This window comes from Mastacembelus armatus, chromosome 7 (assembly GCF_900324485.2).
Source record: "Mastacembelus armatus chromosome 7, fMasArm1.2, whole genome shotgun sequence".
NCBI lineage: Eukaryota > Metazoa > Chordata > Actinopteri > Synbranchiformes > Mastacembelidae > Mastacembelus > Mastacembelus armatus.
In genome coordinates this window covers 25,646,203-25,660,846 of record NC_046639.1, presented here as the reverse complement: position 1 = coordinate 25,660,846, position 14,644 = coordinate 25,646,203, and the positions used below count along the sequence as shown (strand labels likewise).

Sequence of the window (14,644 nt, the reverse complement as noted above, 5' to 3'; positions counted from 1 at the left end):
CAAATAACTTGCGGGTGCAGTGTTTAATTATCCATGGATCATTTGTAAGAGGAGGTGGACTTTTACATAAACCACAGACTGGGTGGAATTAATTTAAATTTTGTGTAGTTGATTGTGATCCTAGAAGCTCATTGGTGAATTTTCTTCTAAAGATCCATGACATTTTGAAAAATGTATGACTTTAACTGCCACGTTAGCCAGTGTAGACATTATAATGATGCATCAAGGAAAAAAAACTTGGCTGAAGACAATGAAGTGTCTTTTGAGGCTGGAATCAATTCAGTTCAAATTTTAACCATATTTTGGATGGAGGTCCATCTCTCAAAAGTCATTTTGCATTAAGCTTGTTATGTCAGCATAGGAAAGAAACAGGATTTATTCAACATCGAGGCATTAAACTTGCTAACACGTGATTATTGTTAAACCTGTATATATATTTGTATAATGTATACAATATAATATACAATACAATATAATATATACATTACAGGAAGTGTGTCGGCACTTTAGATGCTTTTGCATACTGATTTGTGAATTATCTTCCAACCGTATGTATTTCATTACCACGTGCATGGAAATGATCATGAGGGCTCTACCCACACCAGTGTCTCCTAACTTAATAAAGGCAGAGGTGAAGGTCGGTGTCCTGCACATCCGATTGCTGAACAGCGACTGTGACGATGAAACCTTTTCTTGCTTCTCTCAGTCTACTGGGATGTCTCCTCCGTGCCTGGACTCAGTGCACTGGCCCAGCCTCTGAGTTTCATCTGGAAGGAGATTATCTGATTGGTGGACTTTTTGATATCCATTATGCCAGTGCCCCTGGGTATCACTACAGACCGGAAGCCATTAACTGCTCCAGGTGAGTCTTATAATAAGTAAATGGATATATATATATATATATATATATATATATATACTGAAACCAATAAAGACTAAGGACTTTGCCATAAACCCGAGATCAACAGCTAAACATGTCCCAGTGAATCCAGCCACATTAGTTGCTGCATCACCCAACTTGCTGTATGATGTTACACCTTGTTGCATGACATCAGTCTTTGTTGAATGTCTTATTGGAACATCCACGCCTGCAGAGGTAAACTAAAATAAGAGTGTTATTTATTTGAGCCTTCACAAACAGCGATGACCAAGCGATTAGACGAAACCAGCAAGGGGCTCTGCAGCCTCACTGAAACGAAGCTGTTGTAAGTCAGCTCCACTCTCACACTGTCGTTTCTCTGTTCACAGCCAACAATTCGTTCTCCCAAATTACCGGAGGTTTCAGCTAATGAGATTCTCTGTAGAGGAAATCAATAACTCCACCGACCTACTGCCAGATGTTTCTCTTGGCTACGAGATATTCGACTACTGCTCAGATGCACAAAATCTTCCAAGTATTTTAAAACTCATTTCAGTCAATGGCCTGATCCAAGCTTGGAATGAACCAGACAAGCAACAAGCACAAAAGACAAACGGCTCTAAGGTGATAGCAATAGTTGGTCCTTATACAAGCTCTCAGGCCATGACTGCAGCACCACTCTTCATGCTGGATCTCATTCCTACAGTAAGTTGGTTTAGTATCGTGTTTTGTTCTCAGGAAGTGATTAAAAACAAATGTTTTATCTAAAATAGATTTTAAAATCACAGTTGAGAATTGAAATGACTCTCTTCTAGGTGAGCTATGGATCTACTAGCTCCGTCTTTTCAGAAAAAGTCAAATTCCCAGGTTTCCTGCGCACAGTGCATCCCAACAAAGACACCTTAGAAGTGATCTGCAACATCTTGCTGCACTTCAACTGGCGCTGGGTCGCTTTCCTTAACAGCGACGACGATTATGGCATTGATGGACTGGACTTGTTCATAGAAATGATAAAGGACAGAGATATATGCCTGGCGTACACCAAAAGTCTCAATGACAATTCAAATTACTCCCAAATATTCAGACAGATAGAGGCTCAGAAAATAAACGTCATTATTGCTTTTATTCCAAGACTGACTGCTGAGGCTCTCATTGAGTCGGCGATACGCCTGAACGTCACCAACAAGGTGTGGATAGCAGATAATGGATGGTCCTTACACAAAAAGCTGCCTAAGAAGGAAGGAATTAAAACCATTGGAACTGTACTTGGGGTTTCTCAGCCGGTCGTGACGATTCCTGGTTTCAGTGATTTTGTCTACTCTTCTACGAGCCACTCTCACTGTGAAAAGGATGGACAGCAGAAGTTTTGCAATCAGGTTTGCAACTGTGGTAGCTGGAGTCCAGAGAGCATCCTTTCTGTGGACCCATCTTTCTCTTTCTCCGTTTATTCTGCTGTGTACGCCATCGCTCACGCCTTACACAAGGTCTTGCAATGTGGAGCCGGCAGATGTAATAGGAATATTACAGTGTTTCCACGCATGGTAAGTAAACAGATGATCTGAGTATGTTATGTTTGCTCATTCACGTTTCTGACTGTTTTTAACCTGTGAAGGTAACAGGAGGGTGGACCACACTTTACTTATTGATCCCCAAAAAGGGAATTTGATCATTTTTCACTCAAAAATATCTATTGTCACTCTCATTTATTGATAACTCCAGGACAATGTCCAAATAATTTGCCAGATTTCCACCCTTGGACCAGGTTTTTGGTCAAGCCTCTGAAAACCTGTTTAAGTTTTCTAATATGCAGAGTCTCTACTGGCTTCACAAACAGACAAAAGTTTAGAGATATTTAAAGTCTACAATCTGATAAACCACTTCCTGTAACCTTAGAAGTCCACATACCTCTTCTTAAAAACCTGTTTAATAATAAAGGCATCCAGTGTCCACTGGGTAAATGACGAGGCTCTAAACTTTGTGTTTCCTGTGTCAGGTTTTAGCAGAGCTGAAGAAGTCAAACTTTACTCTTTTAAATCAAAGTATTCAGTTCGATGAAAACGGTGACCCTCAGTTTGGACAATATTCCATTGCGTTTTGGAACGCCAGTGGTGACGCACAGGAAGTCGGCTTTTATAATTTATACCCGTCACTCAATTATTTCCTCAACGACAGCGAAATTAAGTGGCACGGAAATGGGAAGGCAAGTTCTTTCTCCTCGTTACAATATCTGCACTATAACATATTAAATCAACGACAAACATGTTTTTGTTTCATTGAAGGCAAATCTCCAAACTTTGTTTAGTAACAGCTGTGACAGAACACCACATTAAAAGTATCAATCACTTTTGTTTTGTGTTAAATGTCTCGTACAGGTGCCTACCTCGCTCTGCTCCCCAGAATGCCGTGCAGGATTCGCTAAAAAGCGAGATGGAATCCACAAATGCTGCTTCACTTGTGAACTCTGTCCAAACGACACTTACGTCAATGCAACAGGTAAATTATTACTCACGAGCAGAACAACAACACCATACTTGAGAGGACTGAACAGTCAAAACAGACAAGTATATCAAATTAATCTGTTGGAGAAGACACTCTCGTCTTCAATGGCACTTTGAACAACTAACTCCTCTAATGTAGTTATTACCATTAAGGATTAAAAGGAGTTTAAATTTAACACCAACCAGGTTGAGGACAGTAGAAAAAGACACTGCTTCTTCAGCTGTTTAATAACTTATTAAAAGTTAACCTCAGCTTCTCTCTCTCTCTCTCTCTCTCTCTGATCAGAGGATCCATACAAGTGCAATGTCTGCAAAAAGACAGAATGGTCTGCAGAAGGAAGTACATCCTGTAACCTGCGGGTGGTGGAGTACATGCCCTTCACGAGCCCCATCGCTATACTGATCATGATCGGGGCCGTGGCCTTGGAGATCCTCACTCTTGCTATTTCTGTTCTGTTTTCCATCAACTACAACACCCCTATTGTCAGGTCTGCTGGGGGGCCAATGTGCTTCCTGATTTTAGGCTGCCTCAGTCTGAGTAGTCTTAGTGTGTTCTTTTTCTTCGGGAAGCCGACTCCTCCTTTTTGCATCTTAAGGTTGTTGCCGTTCATCTTGTTCTACACAGTTTGTGTAGCGTGTTTTGTTGTGCGCTCTTTTCAAATTGTTTGCATTTTCAAAATGGCCGCCAAGTTCCCAAACCTCTACAGCTGGTGGACGAAATATCATGGACAGTGGCTGGTCATCACTGGGGCGTTTGTTATGCAGGCAGTCCTGCTTCTCATTGGCTACTCTCAAGAAACCCCTAAGCCCTACGATGAAACACTGTGGAGCCCAGACAAGATCATACTTACCTGTGACACTAATCTCAAAGGAACTGCTGGTTCAGTGATTTTACTTTCATCCCTGTGCTGCCTTTGTTTTATTTTCTCCTACATGGGCAAAGACCTTCCAAAAAATTACAACGAGGCCAAAGCAATAACCTTCTGCCTGCTCCTGCTGATTGTCACCTGGATGGTCTTTGCCACAGTCTACATACTTTATCACGACATGTTCATCCAAATCCTCAACTCTCTGGCAGTACTCTTCAGCCTGTACTACTTTCTGATGTGGTATTTTCTCCCCAAATGCTACATCATCATTTTTCAACCCCAGAAAAATACACCACAGTATTTCCAAGGTCTGATTCAGAATTACACCAAAACAATTAGCCAGTAGTAGCTACCTCAATTTGGCACAATATATAGTTTGATTCTTCTCAGTGTCAACATTGCAACACAAGCTAGAAAGTAATCTAATGTAGTATATTGTTAAAAAACTTATTAACACTTGATCATTATGAAGTATAAATCAATACATGAGTGACGATGCCTTTTTAGGACGTGTGTACAAGAATTTATTCATAAATTCAGCATTTAACCCATTTTAAACTCACGTTGGCCTAATAAACAAAGACTGCTCAACCCTAGATCAGATTGTCCTTAGGTTTTTATTGTGAAGCAATAATAAGCTTCCTTAACCCCTCACTGCTGTTATTTGTCCATCCATTGCCTCTTTTCCCACATGAAGCTCAAATGAATTAGCACAATTGTGTAACTTAAGACTGAGACAGTGAAACATCAGCTAGTGCAGGAAATAAAGTGGCTAACGGGCAGACTGAACGTAGTGGAGCAAAGTGCACGCACAGCACTGGGCCTGGAACCAAAGGGGACTTGACTTCTTCCTGCCCAGAGGGTGAGAGGTCGTGTGACATTTTGAGAACCTCGACTTACACAGAACATTTGGTTTTGTTGACTTCTAGGGATTTATTTTCAGGTGAAGTAGTGTATGTCCTGTTGCATGTGTGAAACTGTTTTTAGTAAAGGCACATTAAACCCAAGCTGTTGATAAAACTGTAGGATATTATTATTATTTTAATGTTCTTGTCTCACACTTTTCAAAAAGTAGAGGTGACTCAGTAAAAACCAGAACTGCTGTGTCTCCTCTGTTGCTGTGTTCTTACCACAGGATGGCACCACCTCACTGTGACGCCAGGCTGCACATCTCAGGCTTCATTCACCAAGTTCACAGCCTGATGAGAAACGCACCGTTACCAGCTTAGAGTCACAGCCTGCACAGCAACTTTACCCTAAAATGAGCCTGTTAGAAATACCTTTCAGCTCAAATCTGCTCTGACAGCAGCAGATGACGATGGCAGCATTGAAGGTTAAAGCTCTGATGGTCCTTAATAAGTAAATCATATCCGGTGTCTCGCACAATCAGCACAAAAAAACAAATCCCCTATAGTCCTGGTCCACCTGCTGCACAACACCACGTTCAAAATCAAACATAACGAGCCCATGAAATAAAATATAGTAGCAACTCAAACAAACATCTAAGGCCACAGACTTGTGAGTGAGTCATCCGTCAGCAATGCCGACCGGAGACACTCTCCAATTGAAAGGTAGTTTCACGCCGTGGCGCCCGGTGGGGTGCCCCACGAAGCACAACGGAAAGGGCCCTGCCACAGGAGGCCACGGGAGGCCTGTGTGACAGCTCCGGAGGGTAAATTGCCATTTTGTTGTGGCTATTCAATTTCCTGGCAAGGAGAAGGGGAGGATGGACCGTGAAACTAGGAACGAATTGGTAAATAGTGCCACTTAGCATGGCATATGGTGCGTTTGGAGAGCTGAACGCTGACACCAACAAATTGACGATTTCATACTAATTTCAGCGTCACATTCGCCACACACGTTGTTGCGCAGAACATCGGCGATTCATTTTTCCTTATGGGAACTTCATGATTTGCTCAGACACAGCAGGCCTATTGTAAATACACTGTTTTAAATTGAATTCAGCCCATATGGAGATATATCAAACTTTAAATTGCTGCGACACATGTTTGTATTTGATATAAGCCCATACTCTATAGTGTCTAACGCGCCTCGAGTCCTGGTATTTTTAAAATGTTTATTTTGTTCAAGTCGGTGTCCGCGTTTGTATTTTACAAAATATGGAGCGAGGAAAATCGGAGGAACGCCCCCTGGCTTTTCACCTCTCAGTTTTTCAGATAAAGAGAAAACCCTGGGAAAAGTGAAGTAGTCTGGCTGCTCGTTTCTTTTTCACCCACAGGAAAAACAAAACGCACTTTAACTGGAGCCATTTGCGTTTGGGTTTGTTTGAAATACCCAGAGATTAGGATTTAACAGGTAAAGACAGTGAATTCATGTTTGATGTGGATCTTATGATCTTTACATCTACTCAGAGTCAATACAGTGACTGCTGGTCAATGCCAATTAGACACTTAGTCCATGTGCTACTAGATAAAACTACATATCTACGGCGGCTGACATGTGCGCATCGAATGCATCTCACTATCAGTCTAACGAAAAAGCAGTGAGCTGAACCACATTCAGCCAAGATAATAGCAGCAGCATTAAAATAGCAAAACAGGCCGTTTAGGAAAATGACCGTGTCGTGAAATCAGGAGTCAGAGTCAGCACTAAGGTTCAGTAGCAGCTTCGCCTCCCTGGTGTGTTTTGATGCGCTTTTAATCTCAAACCAAATGCGTTATGTGCACGTTGGTCATATGCCTGTTAACTGGTGTTTTACGCACGGATAAAGACAGTGCACTAAAGGGTCCGTGGTCATTCTCATTCAAATCTCGCTCAAGTGGTTCAGAGTAAATGGCAGATGTTTTGCAATTCAAGGCGCATCAATAGCCATGCGCTATAGTGGTTAACAATGGCGCTCGGCCTTTGTTACACACTTGTGTCTTTCAGTTCAGAGCTCGACAAAAGCTTCATCCTCCAGCGACTTATAAAGTTACTTTCCACTCAGTTCATTTCGACCCTTGAGAAAACCTTAAGCGATGTTAATGTGCACCCCTGGTCTTTTCATGCGCTCACCCCGGCACACACAGGCAAACAGCGGCCATTGTGTTCCCAAACCAAAGTAAGAAGTCTTTAAACAACCCGAGACCAGTCTATAGAAATTCATGATGCTATTTCTATTTGATGTTTGATTAGAGCTTCGTCAACAGGTCTGTCGCGTGGCTTTTTCACAAAGTCCTGTCTATATTTCTAATATTTTTCCAGTGCACCTGTCCGTGGACCGGCTCTTTTTACTGTGACCTTGTTCCCCACAATAAGCATTTTGGTCACACCAGCGCTGCCTCGGGTCCATCTGAATAGAAGGCGGTACACCGATTTGCTCCGGTCCCGGTGCGCCAAATTATGGGCCTGCTTGCATATTTTAACAGCGTTGTCCAAAGACACCGAGATATATAATCCAGCCTTGTACTATTTAAACCTACGGGCGAATTATAGCACATTTCTACACGATTATGTTCAATGAGCCTATAACATAAAGGCCTGAGAGCCTGGGATCTTTAAAGGCCTTATTTTTCTAGTCGTTAGATTAGTTCACTGTATGTTTAGATGATCATGAGACACAACGGCCTGTTATTTGGTGCCGTGTTTTCTTCAGGTTAAAAGGAAAATACAGATGACCCCTGCGGTTCTGCCTCTGTTGTCTCCTTTGGGTGTGGGCCCATACCCATTGGCTTGCAAATGTCTCACTTTCCCTCTAGGAAGAAATAGTTTATTGCAGTAATTGTATAATTGCTTCACTAATTGTTGTTAACAAGTTCTCCAATAGTCCAATTATTACAGTCTCATTGTCGGGTCCCCGCCGGCAGGCATCCATGACAAAGGCCCGATAGGGTTAATGAATGACCTGAGGCTGAAAAGTGAGAGTGGAGCGAAAGCCTGGGCCCTTTTAGAAACCTACACTTAACTTGTCATTTAATGGCACTTGGCAATTGGGACACAAGTTCCTCTTTGAGCTATTCTTATGGATAGACGACGACGACAGCGACCGAGTCAGGTGGTTTTACAGAAACTGCACATCTGATATTTGGATAAAACCAGTCCCTGTACAAAACTCCGGTCCAGAAGGAGGAGAACCAACACTAATTGACATTAAAGCGAGTAATCAGCGGTGAAAATTCTCCTCTGTGCTGCAGAATAACAAGACAGGCGACTGTTGTGACGCTGAGACACCATGCTGAAACCAGCGCTCCGCGGCCTTGTGTTAAAACCAAGCGTGAAAACGCGGATAATGTGACGCCCAGAGGGGACAAAAGACGCTCGAAAGCTCAGTTACCTCACCACTAAATTTCATACCGATTAAATGCTTCAGTGTATATGGCACCACAGTTGCGGCCCGCAATTTGTCGGTACATTTTACGCAATTAGCGCCTCCTGACACGAGGCTGACATGCGTGTGCTGCCTATTAGAATCATCATCGTTTAGACATGAAACTGATTTAGTTCCGCATGACCGTGGGAAATTCTTTTATTGGAGAAGCGTCTCATGCAATTCAATACACTAAAATATCATTTCAGCAAACACATGATCCTGCAGGATACACTGAAATATTACACCTCCACGACGCGCCACTAATAAATATGATCAGGATAAAAAGCTTTATTTAAAAAAGAAAACTAAATAAAGTTTATTTTAATGTGTGTTGGTTCACTGTTGCTCTGGAGCGAATCTTTTGATGCCCACACGTTTGTGGTCACAAAGCAGACGAAAAGAAAAGATCAATGGCTCAGGACCATAAACTGGCCTCTTTTCATGCGCGCTCTTCCTAGACTCAATACAAATGCCCCTCCTCGTTTTAACACACATTGTGACTCGGGCAACGTAGAGCTGGTTGTCCGGTGGCTCACATCTGTGGCCATCATCTAAACACACCCTGGTCCTGGAAACACTCACGCAAAATAAACAATTATCTTAATTAGACAACAAACAGCCTGGACCATAACCTGAGCCCCCGAGTCTCAGGCTGCTCTTCCGGTTCACATGGTCCGTGAGTGAGCGCATGATGCGCAGTGGCCTGTACTGAGCCTGTGGTCAATGCAACGGTTCAGCTGGTATGACTTTCCCAAGCCTTGGCCTCTTTCAGGTCGCAGTGTGGAAAATCGGGAGGCGAGGGACCGAGGACAAGGGGCGGCCCGCGATTCTCCTCGGTGCCTCACTGCTCCTGGTATGAAGACAAAACCTGGCAACGCACAATACCCAAAGAATCCTCAAGTGCTCTTTTTTTTTTTTTTTTAAAGTCTCGTTTGCTTTTCCTGCTCGTTTCTCATTTCACGTGTATAATCAGGAATAACCCATAACTGCACCTTTTCCCTCACAACAGCAGTTTATCCTAATTCGCAGGTGAAACAGTTTCACCGAGAGTCGCCACCAGAAAATCGAAATGTTGTGGGGACACGCAGGGAATTATCACGGTGCTGCCTTCGACCGGGTGGCGTGAAACTCGCATATAAAAGCCTGAATGTAGGAGTCAGCAGTGACCACACCACTCACCGAGTGGAATCAGGACCATTACCCATTATGTTCACGATTTCTACGCTTCTATTTAGCTCATCGCCCCACACGTTGCTACCTGCAACCAAAGGGAGATTGGTGGTCTGTGTATTTTCCATCATCAGCCAAATAAGGCTGCCAGACAAACGTCCCTGTAAGTGAAGGGAAAAAGTCGTTTTTGTGTACAACATGTAGTAACTTGGTCTGTCGTGCTCCACTAAAACACCTGTCTTGCAGCTTCCAGCGTCTGGACACATGAAAAACAAAAGCTTGAATTACTTCCCCAAAATCAACAGATGGAATAAAGTCAGAAAAAAAATAGACGCCACTGGTTTTGTAAAACACAGGAGTGGGCTGGAAAATTCAGCAACCTAATATGTTAAAGGGCCTAAAATGAACCTTTCTGTGCTGGGACTGGGTTGACGAGGGCTGCCAAGGGACGCCAGTGCTGCTCCTTTGAGCGCAGCAGACAGGCGGGACTGTTCGTATTGAGATGTTAAGTGAGTGTCTCTATATAAATCAGCTCCTTCACTCGCTCACCAGAGACATCAGAAGAAAACTATGGTGGCGACTACAGGCGGCACCGAGAAGTCCAAACCCATCGCTGGAAACAAGGTGTGTACGGTCTTTTAGTGAGACGCACTGGATCAAGACAGTTACACTACAAAACGACTATAATGTGTTTATGTAACATCATTTCTCAGGTGTCCAAACCGCTGATGGAGAAGAAACGAAGAGCTCGCATAAACAAATGTTTGGACCAGTTAAAATCTCTTCTGGAGAGCTACTACAGCAGCAATGTACGTAAAGAAACTATTCCACTTGTACTTTGGACGGGTTATTGCGGTGTGTGTCTAAATCCTGCATGTTTGATTCCACCCAGATCCGGAAACGAAAACTGGAAAAAGCAGACATCCTGGAGCTCACCGTGAAACACCTGAGGAACCTCCAGAAGACCCAGAGCTGTGAGTTTTAACATCCTCCTCAAGCAGAACAGAAACAGAGCTGAGATGGTTTCACCCCTCGGGTTTGGCTTACAGAGAGAGACTCTGTGCAGGTTCTGTGTGTGTCTCACCTTAAGGTGTCCTTTCGTGGCTTTTCAGGCCCTGGAGCTGCTCCCGACTTTTCTGATTACCAGTTTGGCTTCCGTGGTTGCCTGGCAAACGTCAACCAGTACTTGCTGACGGCGGACAGCTTGGACGGCAGAGACCGCTGGATGTTATCGGAGCTTTCGAACAAACTGCGCCGGTCTCTGGGGCCAGGGGGGGCCTCCAGCACCACAGACAGCGGCCCGGGGCGGACTGGGACACGGGACGAGGCGGGGAGATTCCTTCCATCGGCGGCTGCACCTGAGCAGAGAAAGACAGCCAGAGCTAAAGCACCGAAGGCCCACAGCGCAAGCGCGTCTCGTTGTCTAGCGAGCGAAGACGCACAGCAGTCACCCGGACCCAAACGGTCCGTCCCCGCGGACTCATCCACACAGACCGCTCCTGACAGGTCCAGCTGCAACACGCGTCACTGTGCAAACATTCAGCACACGGTCTGGAGGCCTTGGTAGACCTGATTACCACATAGAGGATATTCTGTACATGATTTATTTTCTTAATAAAATGGAAATTGAAATAAAGGACCTGTCGTCTTGATTCACACTCGGTATGTGATGGATCTTAACATTTCAATGGTACATGAGTAAAACATACATATATTAAGTACTGATGGATATTTCGACAGGAAAGAGAAAACATGTGGACACTCAGGACTAAATAAAGATGATCGGAAGGAAACTGAATAATAAGCGATATTTTAAAACTATTTTATTTTGTAGGGTCAAAGTTATTAAAGGCCACTGGTTTATAGTATAAATGATCTTAGATCTGTCTGTCAAACCTGTTTCTAATCACTCAGTCTGCACCAACATGTCCAAACCTCATCTGCCTTTTTTAGAAACACGTTTTTGTGTGTTTGACAAAAACAAAATAAAGTTTAGAGCCTTCAATTTTCTATCGTGTCTTTTATTCTTCTGGGAACATGGACGAATCAGAGAGCACATCATCGTCATGCTGTCCTCTGTGTCCTCTGTGTCCTCTGTGTCCTCTGTGTCCTCTGTGTCATGTCATATAATATATATATATATATATATCATATCCTGCAGGCTCATTGGAGAAAACACCAACAAAGTACTTTTCTATTTCTGATCGAACCTGAAATTAAATTTCTGTCTGTTTAATGATGAAACATCAAAACCAGGCTGTCAGACTCATCCACACACTTTATGTTTACGCCTTTGTTTTCTAAACGGCTTTTAGAGTTTTACTCCGTACTGTGATAGTGGAAGTATTTTTGCAGACAGCAGTAGCACCTATAGCAGTGAGCGTGGTACTTCTGAGTATTCTAATGGACTAAACTATGTGCAGCTGTATATTGTTGGTATTTGCTGTTGGGCTTCCGGCACCGAGCCAGTCAGTCAGTCCGACCTATCAAAGGATGGCACCTCACAGCGAGGAGAATCGCTGCACCGCCCTCGGCTCTTTCACACTGAAAACACACTGGAAGAAAAGCGCAAAACAGCGACTGCGCTCACGGCGCAAAGCCCCTTATTCCAGCGCTGTGCTCAGACTGCTCATCTCAGGACCCCGGCCTGTATGTTGGCCTCCATGTTGGCCTCCAGGTCCCCCCACACCCCCCAAAGTCAAAGCCGCTGTTTGGATGAGACCAGTAAGTCCACGGGACAAGAAGAGTTGGTTTAAAAAGGTAAAGAAATGCCACGTGACTCAAACAGTGAATGGCCGAAGACGTCTGAGGTTTTCTATGAACTGAGCTCAGCATTGTTTAAGTGCGCTAGTTTGGTTTGCCACAATAAAAGCCGGGAGGGAGAGAATAAATAAGTCATTAGCATTAGACTGGGCCCAGTCGAGCGCTCTTAAACCAGCAGACGTGGACGAACAGACCCGTCCATTCCCTCCTCATTTTACTGGGAACCATGTCTTTGCTAGGAATCAGCACTTTTTTCACATGGCAATTAAAACATGTCATGTGTGAGTGACGCGCACACCGTGGAATTACCTTTTGTCTAGAGCCGTGTCCGTGGTCCGTGCAGCGAGGACTCCCCGAAGCCTTAACCAGGGCCAGCAGGACCCAAGTGAGCGCACACCTGCAGGAGGAGACGATGTTATACACTGAATGGAGGCCAAGAGCTGAAACCCCGAGATCTAGTCTCCAAAATACTGTGGGCTCAGTGTCGGGGCAGGAAGAGACCTGAACAGAAACACAAAGGAGTAACTAAAACCTGAAATAGGAAATAGGTGGAAGGGTGGGGACTATTCTGCCTGATTAACATCTGACTAATCTATGAGCAGACCACAACCACATGAAGCTGCTCTGAACACGCTCCCAGCTGCACGTTCACGTGGTTTCACACAGAATAACACACGGGCCCGTTTAGGAAAAGGAGGCTCTTTCTTTGGCCTAATTACCGGAGGATGGTTCCGTCAAACCGGCACTTTGATATTTGATAACTTAACACACGGGCAGACACCACGGCCTGCTCTTTCCCTCTTTCCTTCAATCTTTCTCTCTTTTTCACCTTTGGCGCTTTTTTTTTTTTTTTTTTTTTACAACGCCCACAATGTCGTGCATTGATGACGTAATTTCCTATAACGTCCCTGTCCGGGACGCACCTGGACGCACCGGGACTCAGTTGTGGTGCCAAGTACAGAACGTTTGCTTATCACGGGGAGAGAGCCACAACAAGTATATATAAGGATATACCGGTGACAAATGAAGTGTAGTTCGCGTCTGGCACAAAACACACTCTGAAGCATCGTCTTGTAAATTTAATCCACCATAGATTTTAACAAAGTCGTCATCTGAACAAGAAAATCATAACATTTAACATCATTCATATGATCCGTAAATCTTTGAATATGATACAAAATTAGAGCCTATGGTAATATTGTTAATGCAACCAAATGCAGAAGTCTATGAGAGGAAACCGTCAGGGGGAAGCGATGGAAGGCTCCAGTTCGGCCAACTCATCCAGTTTCATGGGCTGCAGGGAGTGAGAGGTTCACGGTCACATGAGAATGAATGAAAACATTTAGGCCAAACACGTGCAAATGTCTTACTGGGATAGTCACAACTAATAAGGCTTTAAAAGGGGTTTTATGTTTTCATATCACCTTTTCATCATATGTATTTGAAAGCATGCACATGTTTGTGCAGATACATTCATGTTAGCGGTTACTGTCCATGAGAGGCCAAAGCTGTTTCTGCTGTTGGAAACCATCACAAAGCTTCATCACTTGAACAATGCACCACAAAGATCACTGCAGTGTGTATTAGAAGTGTGTATAGTAAAACTAGTTTGGTTATTGATTGTTAATACTTTGGGAAGTCACCAAGTAGGCGGGTGCATTAGTGCGGTGTTAGTAATGCTTACACTGACTCAGCACTGCTGCACGGGGCTCAGGCCGTCAGCAGCCTCGGTGCATGTCATGAGACAACGTTTCAAATATTACGTGTGTTTTTGTTGAAGCACGTAACCTGCTACTTTGCAGTTACGATCCATTTCCATTTAATGCTCCTCATCCGTGCTGACACTGTTGTGGGTTTAGGTGCGACAGCCGTGTGTAAGTTATGCTACATCTGGTTTACAGTGGGCTACATTAAGAAATCCTTCTCGGGGGTTTCTAACACATCACTGAAACAAAGAAGAGACGAGGTGAGGCTGACGTGCTCAGCTGATGAAGACAAAACACCCTTTCCAGCTGTACCTGTGTGATGTTCAGTGTGGAAATGTCCCTGTTGTGCTCGATGATGGGAAAGTTAACACGAACGATAAGAACTGGGATGAAATGTTTGAAGAAAACTTCTCAGAGAGCACCAAAACAGTGACTCCAGTATCCTTTATATATATATATATATATACACA

General features: G+C 43.8%; 2 protein-coding genes and 1 long non-coding RNA gene across 3 annotated transcripts in view; 2 read left to right on the top strand and 1 right to left on the bottom strand.

Moving 5' to 3' along the window:
* Nucleotides 1-3,319, bottom strand: part of LOC113145771 (uncharacterized) — a 32,619-nt gene extending 29,300 nt beyond the window's left edge. Inside the window, exon 1 of the long non-coding RNA XR_003297267.2 lies at nt 3,240-3,319. This is a non-coding gene — a long non-coding RNA (uncharacterized LOC113145771). The remainder of the gene's footprint in view (nt 1-3,239) is intronic.
* Nucleotides 681-4,572, top strand: LOC113145765 (taste receptor type 1 member 1-like). The gene is made up of 6 exons (XM_026332832.1): nt 681-862; nt 1,249-1,564; nt 1,675-2,400; nt 2,853-3,059; nt 3,232-3,352; nt 3,644-4,572. Exons 1-6 carry the CDS (start codon nt 681-683, stop codon nt 4,570-4,572), a joined length of 2,481 nt encoding a protein of 826 aa, XP_026188617.1.
* Nucleotides 4,573-10,275: 5,703 nt separating this feature from the next.
* her3 (hairy-related 3) lies at nt 10,276-11,272 on the top strand. The gene is made up of 4 exons (XM_026331677.2): nt 10,276-10,329; nt 10,419-10,514; nt 10,598-10,679; nt 10,818-11,272. The coding sequence occupies exons 1-4, from the start codon at nt 10,276-10,278 to the stop codon at nt 11,270-11,272; spliced, it is 687 nt and encodes a 228-aa protein (XP_026187462.2).
* Nucleotides 11,273-14,644: the final 3,372 nt, after the last annotated feature.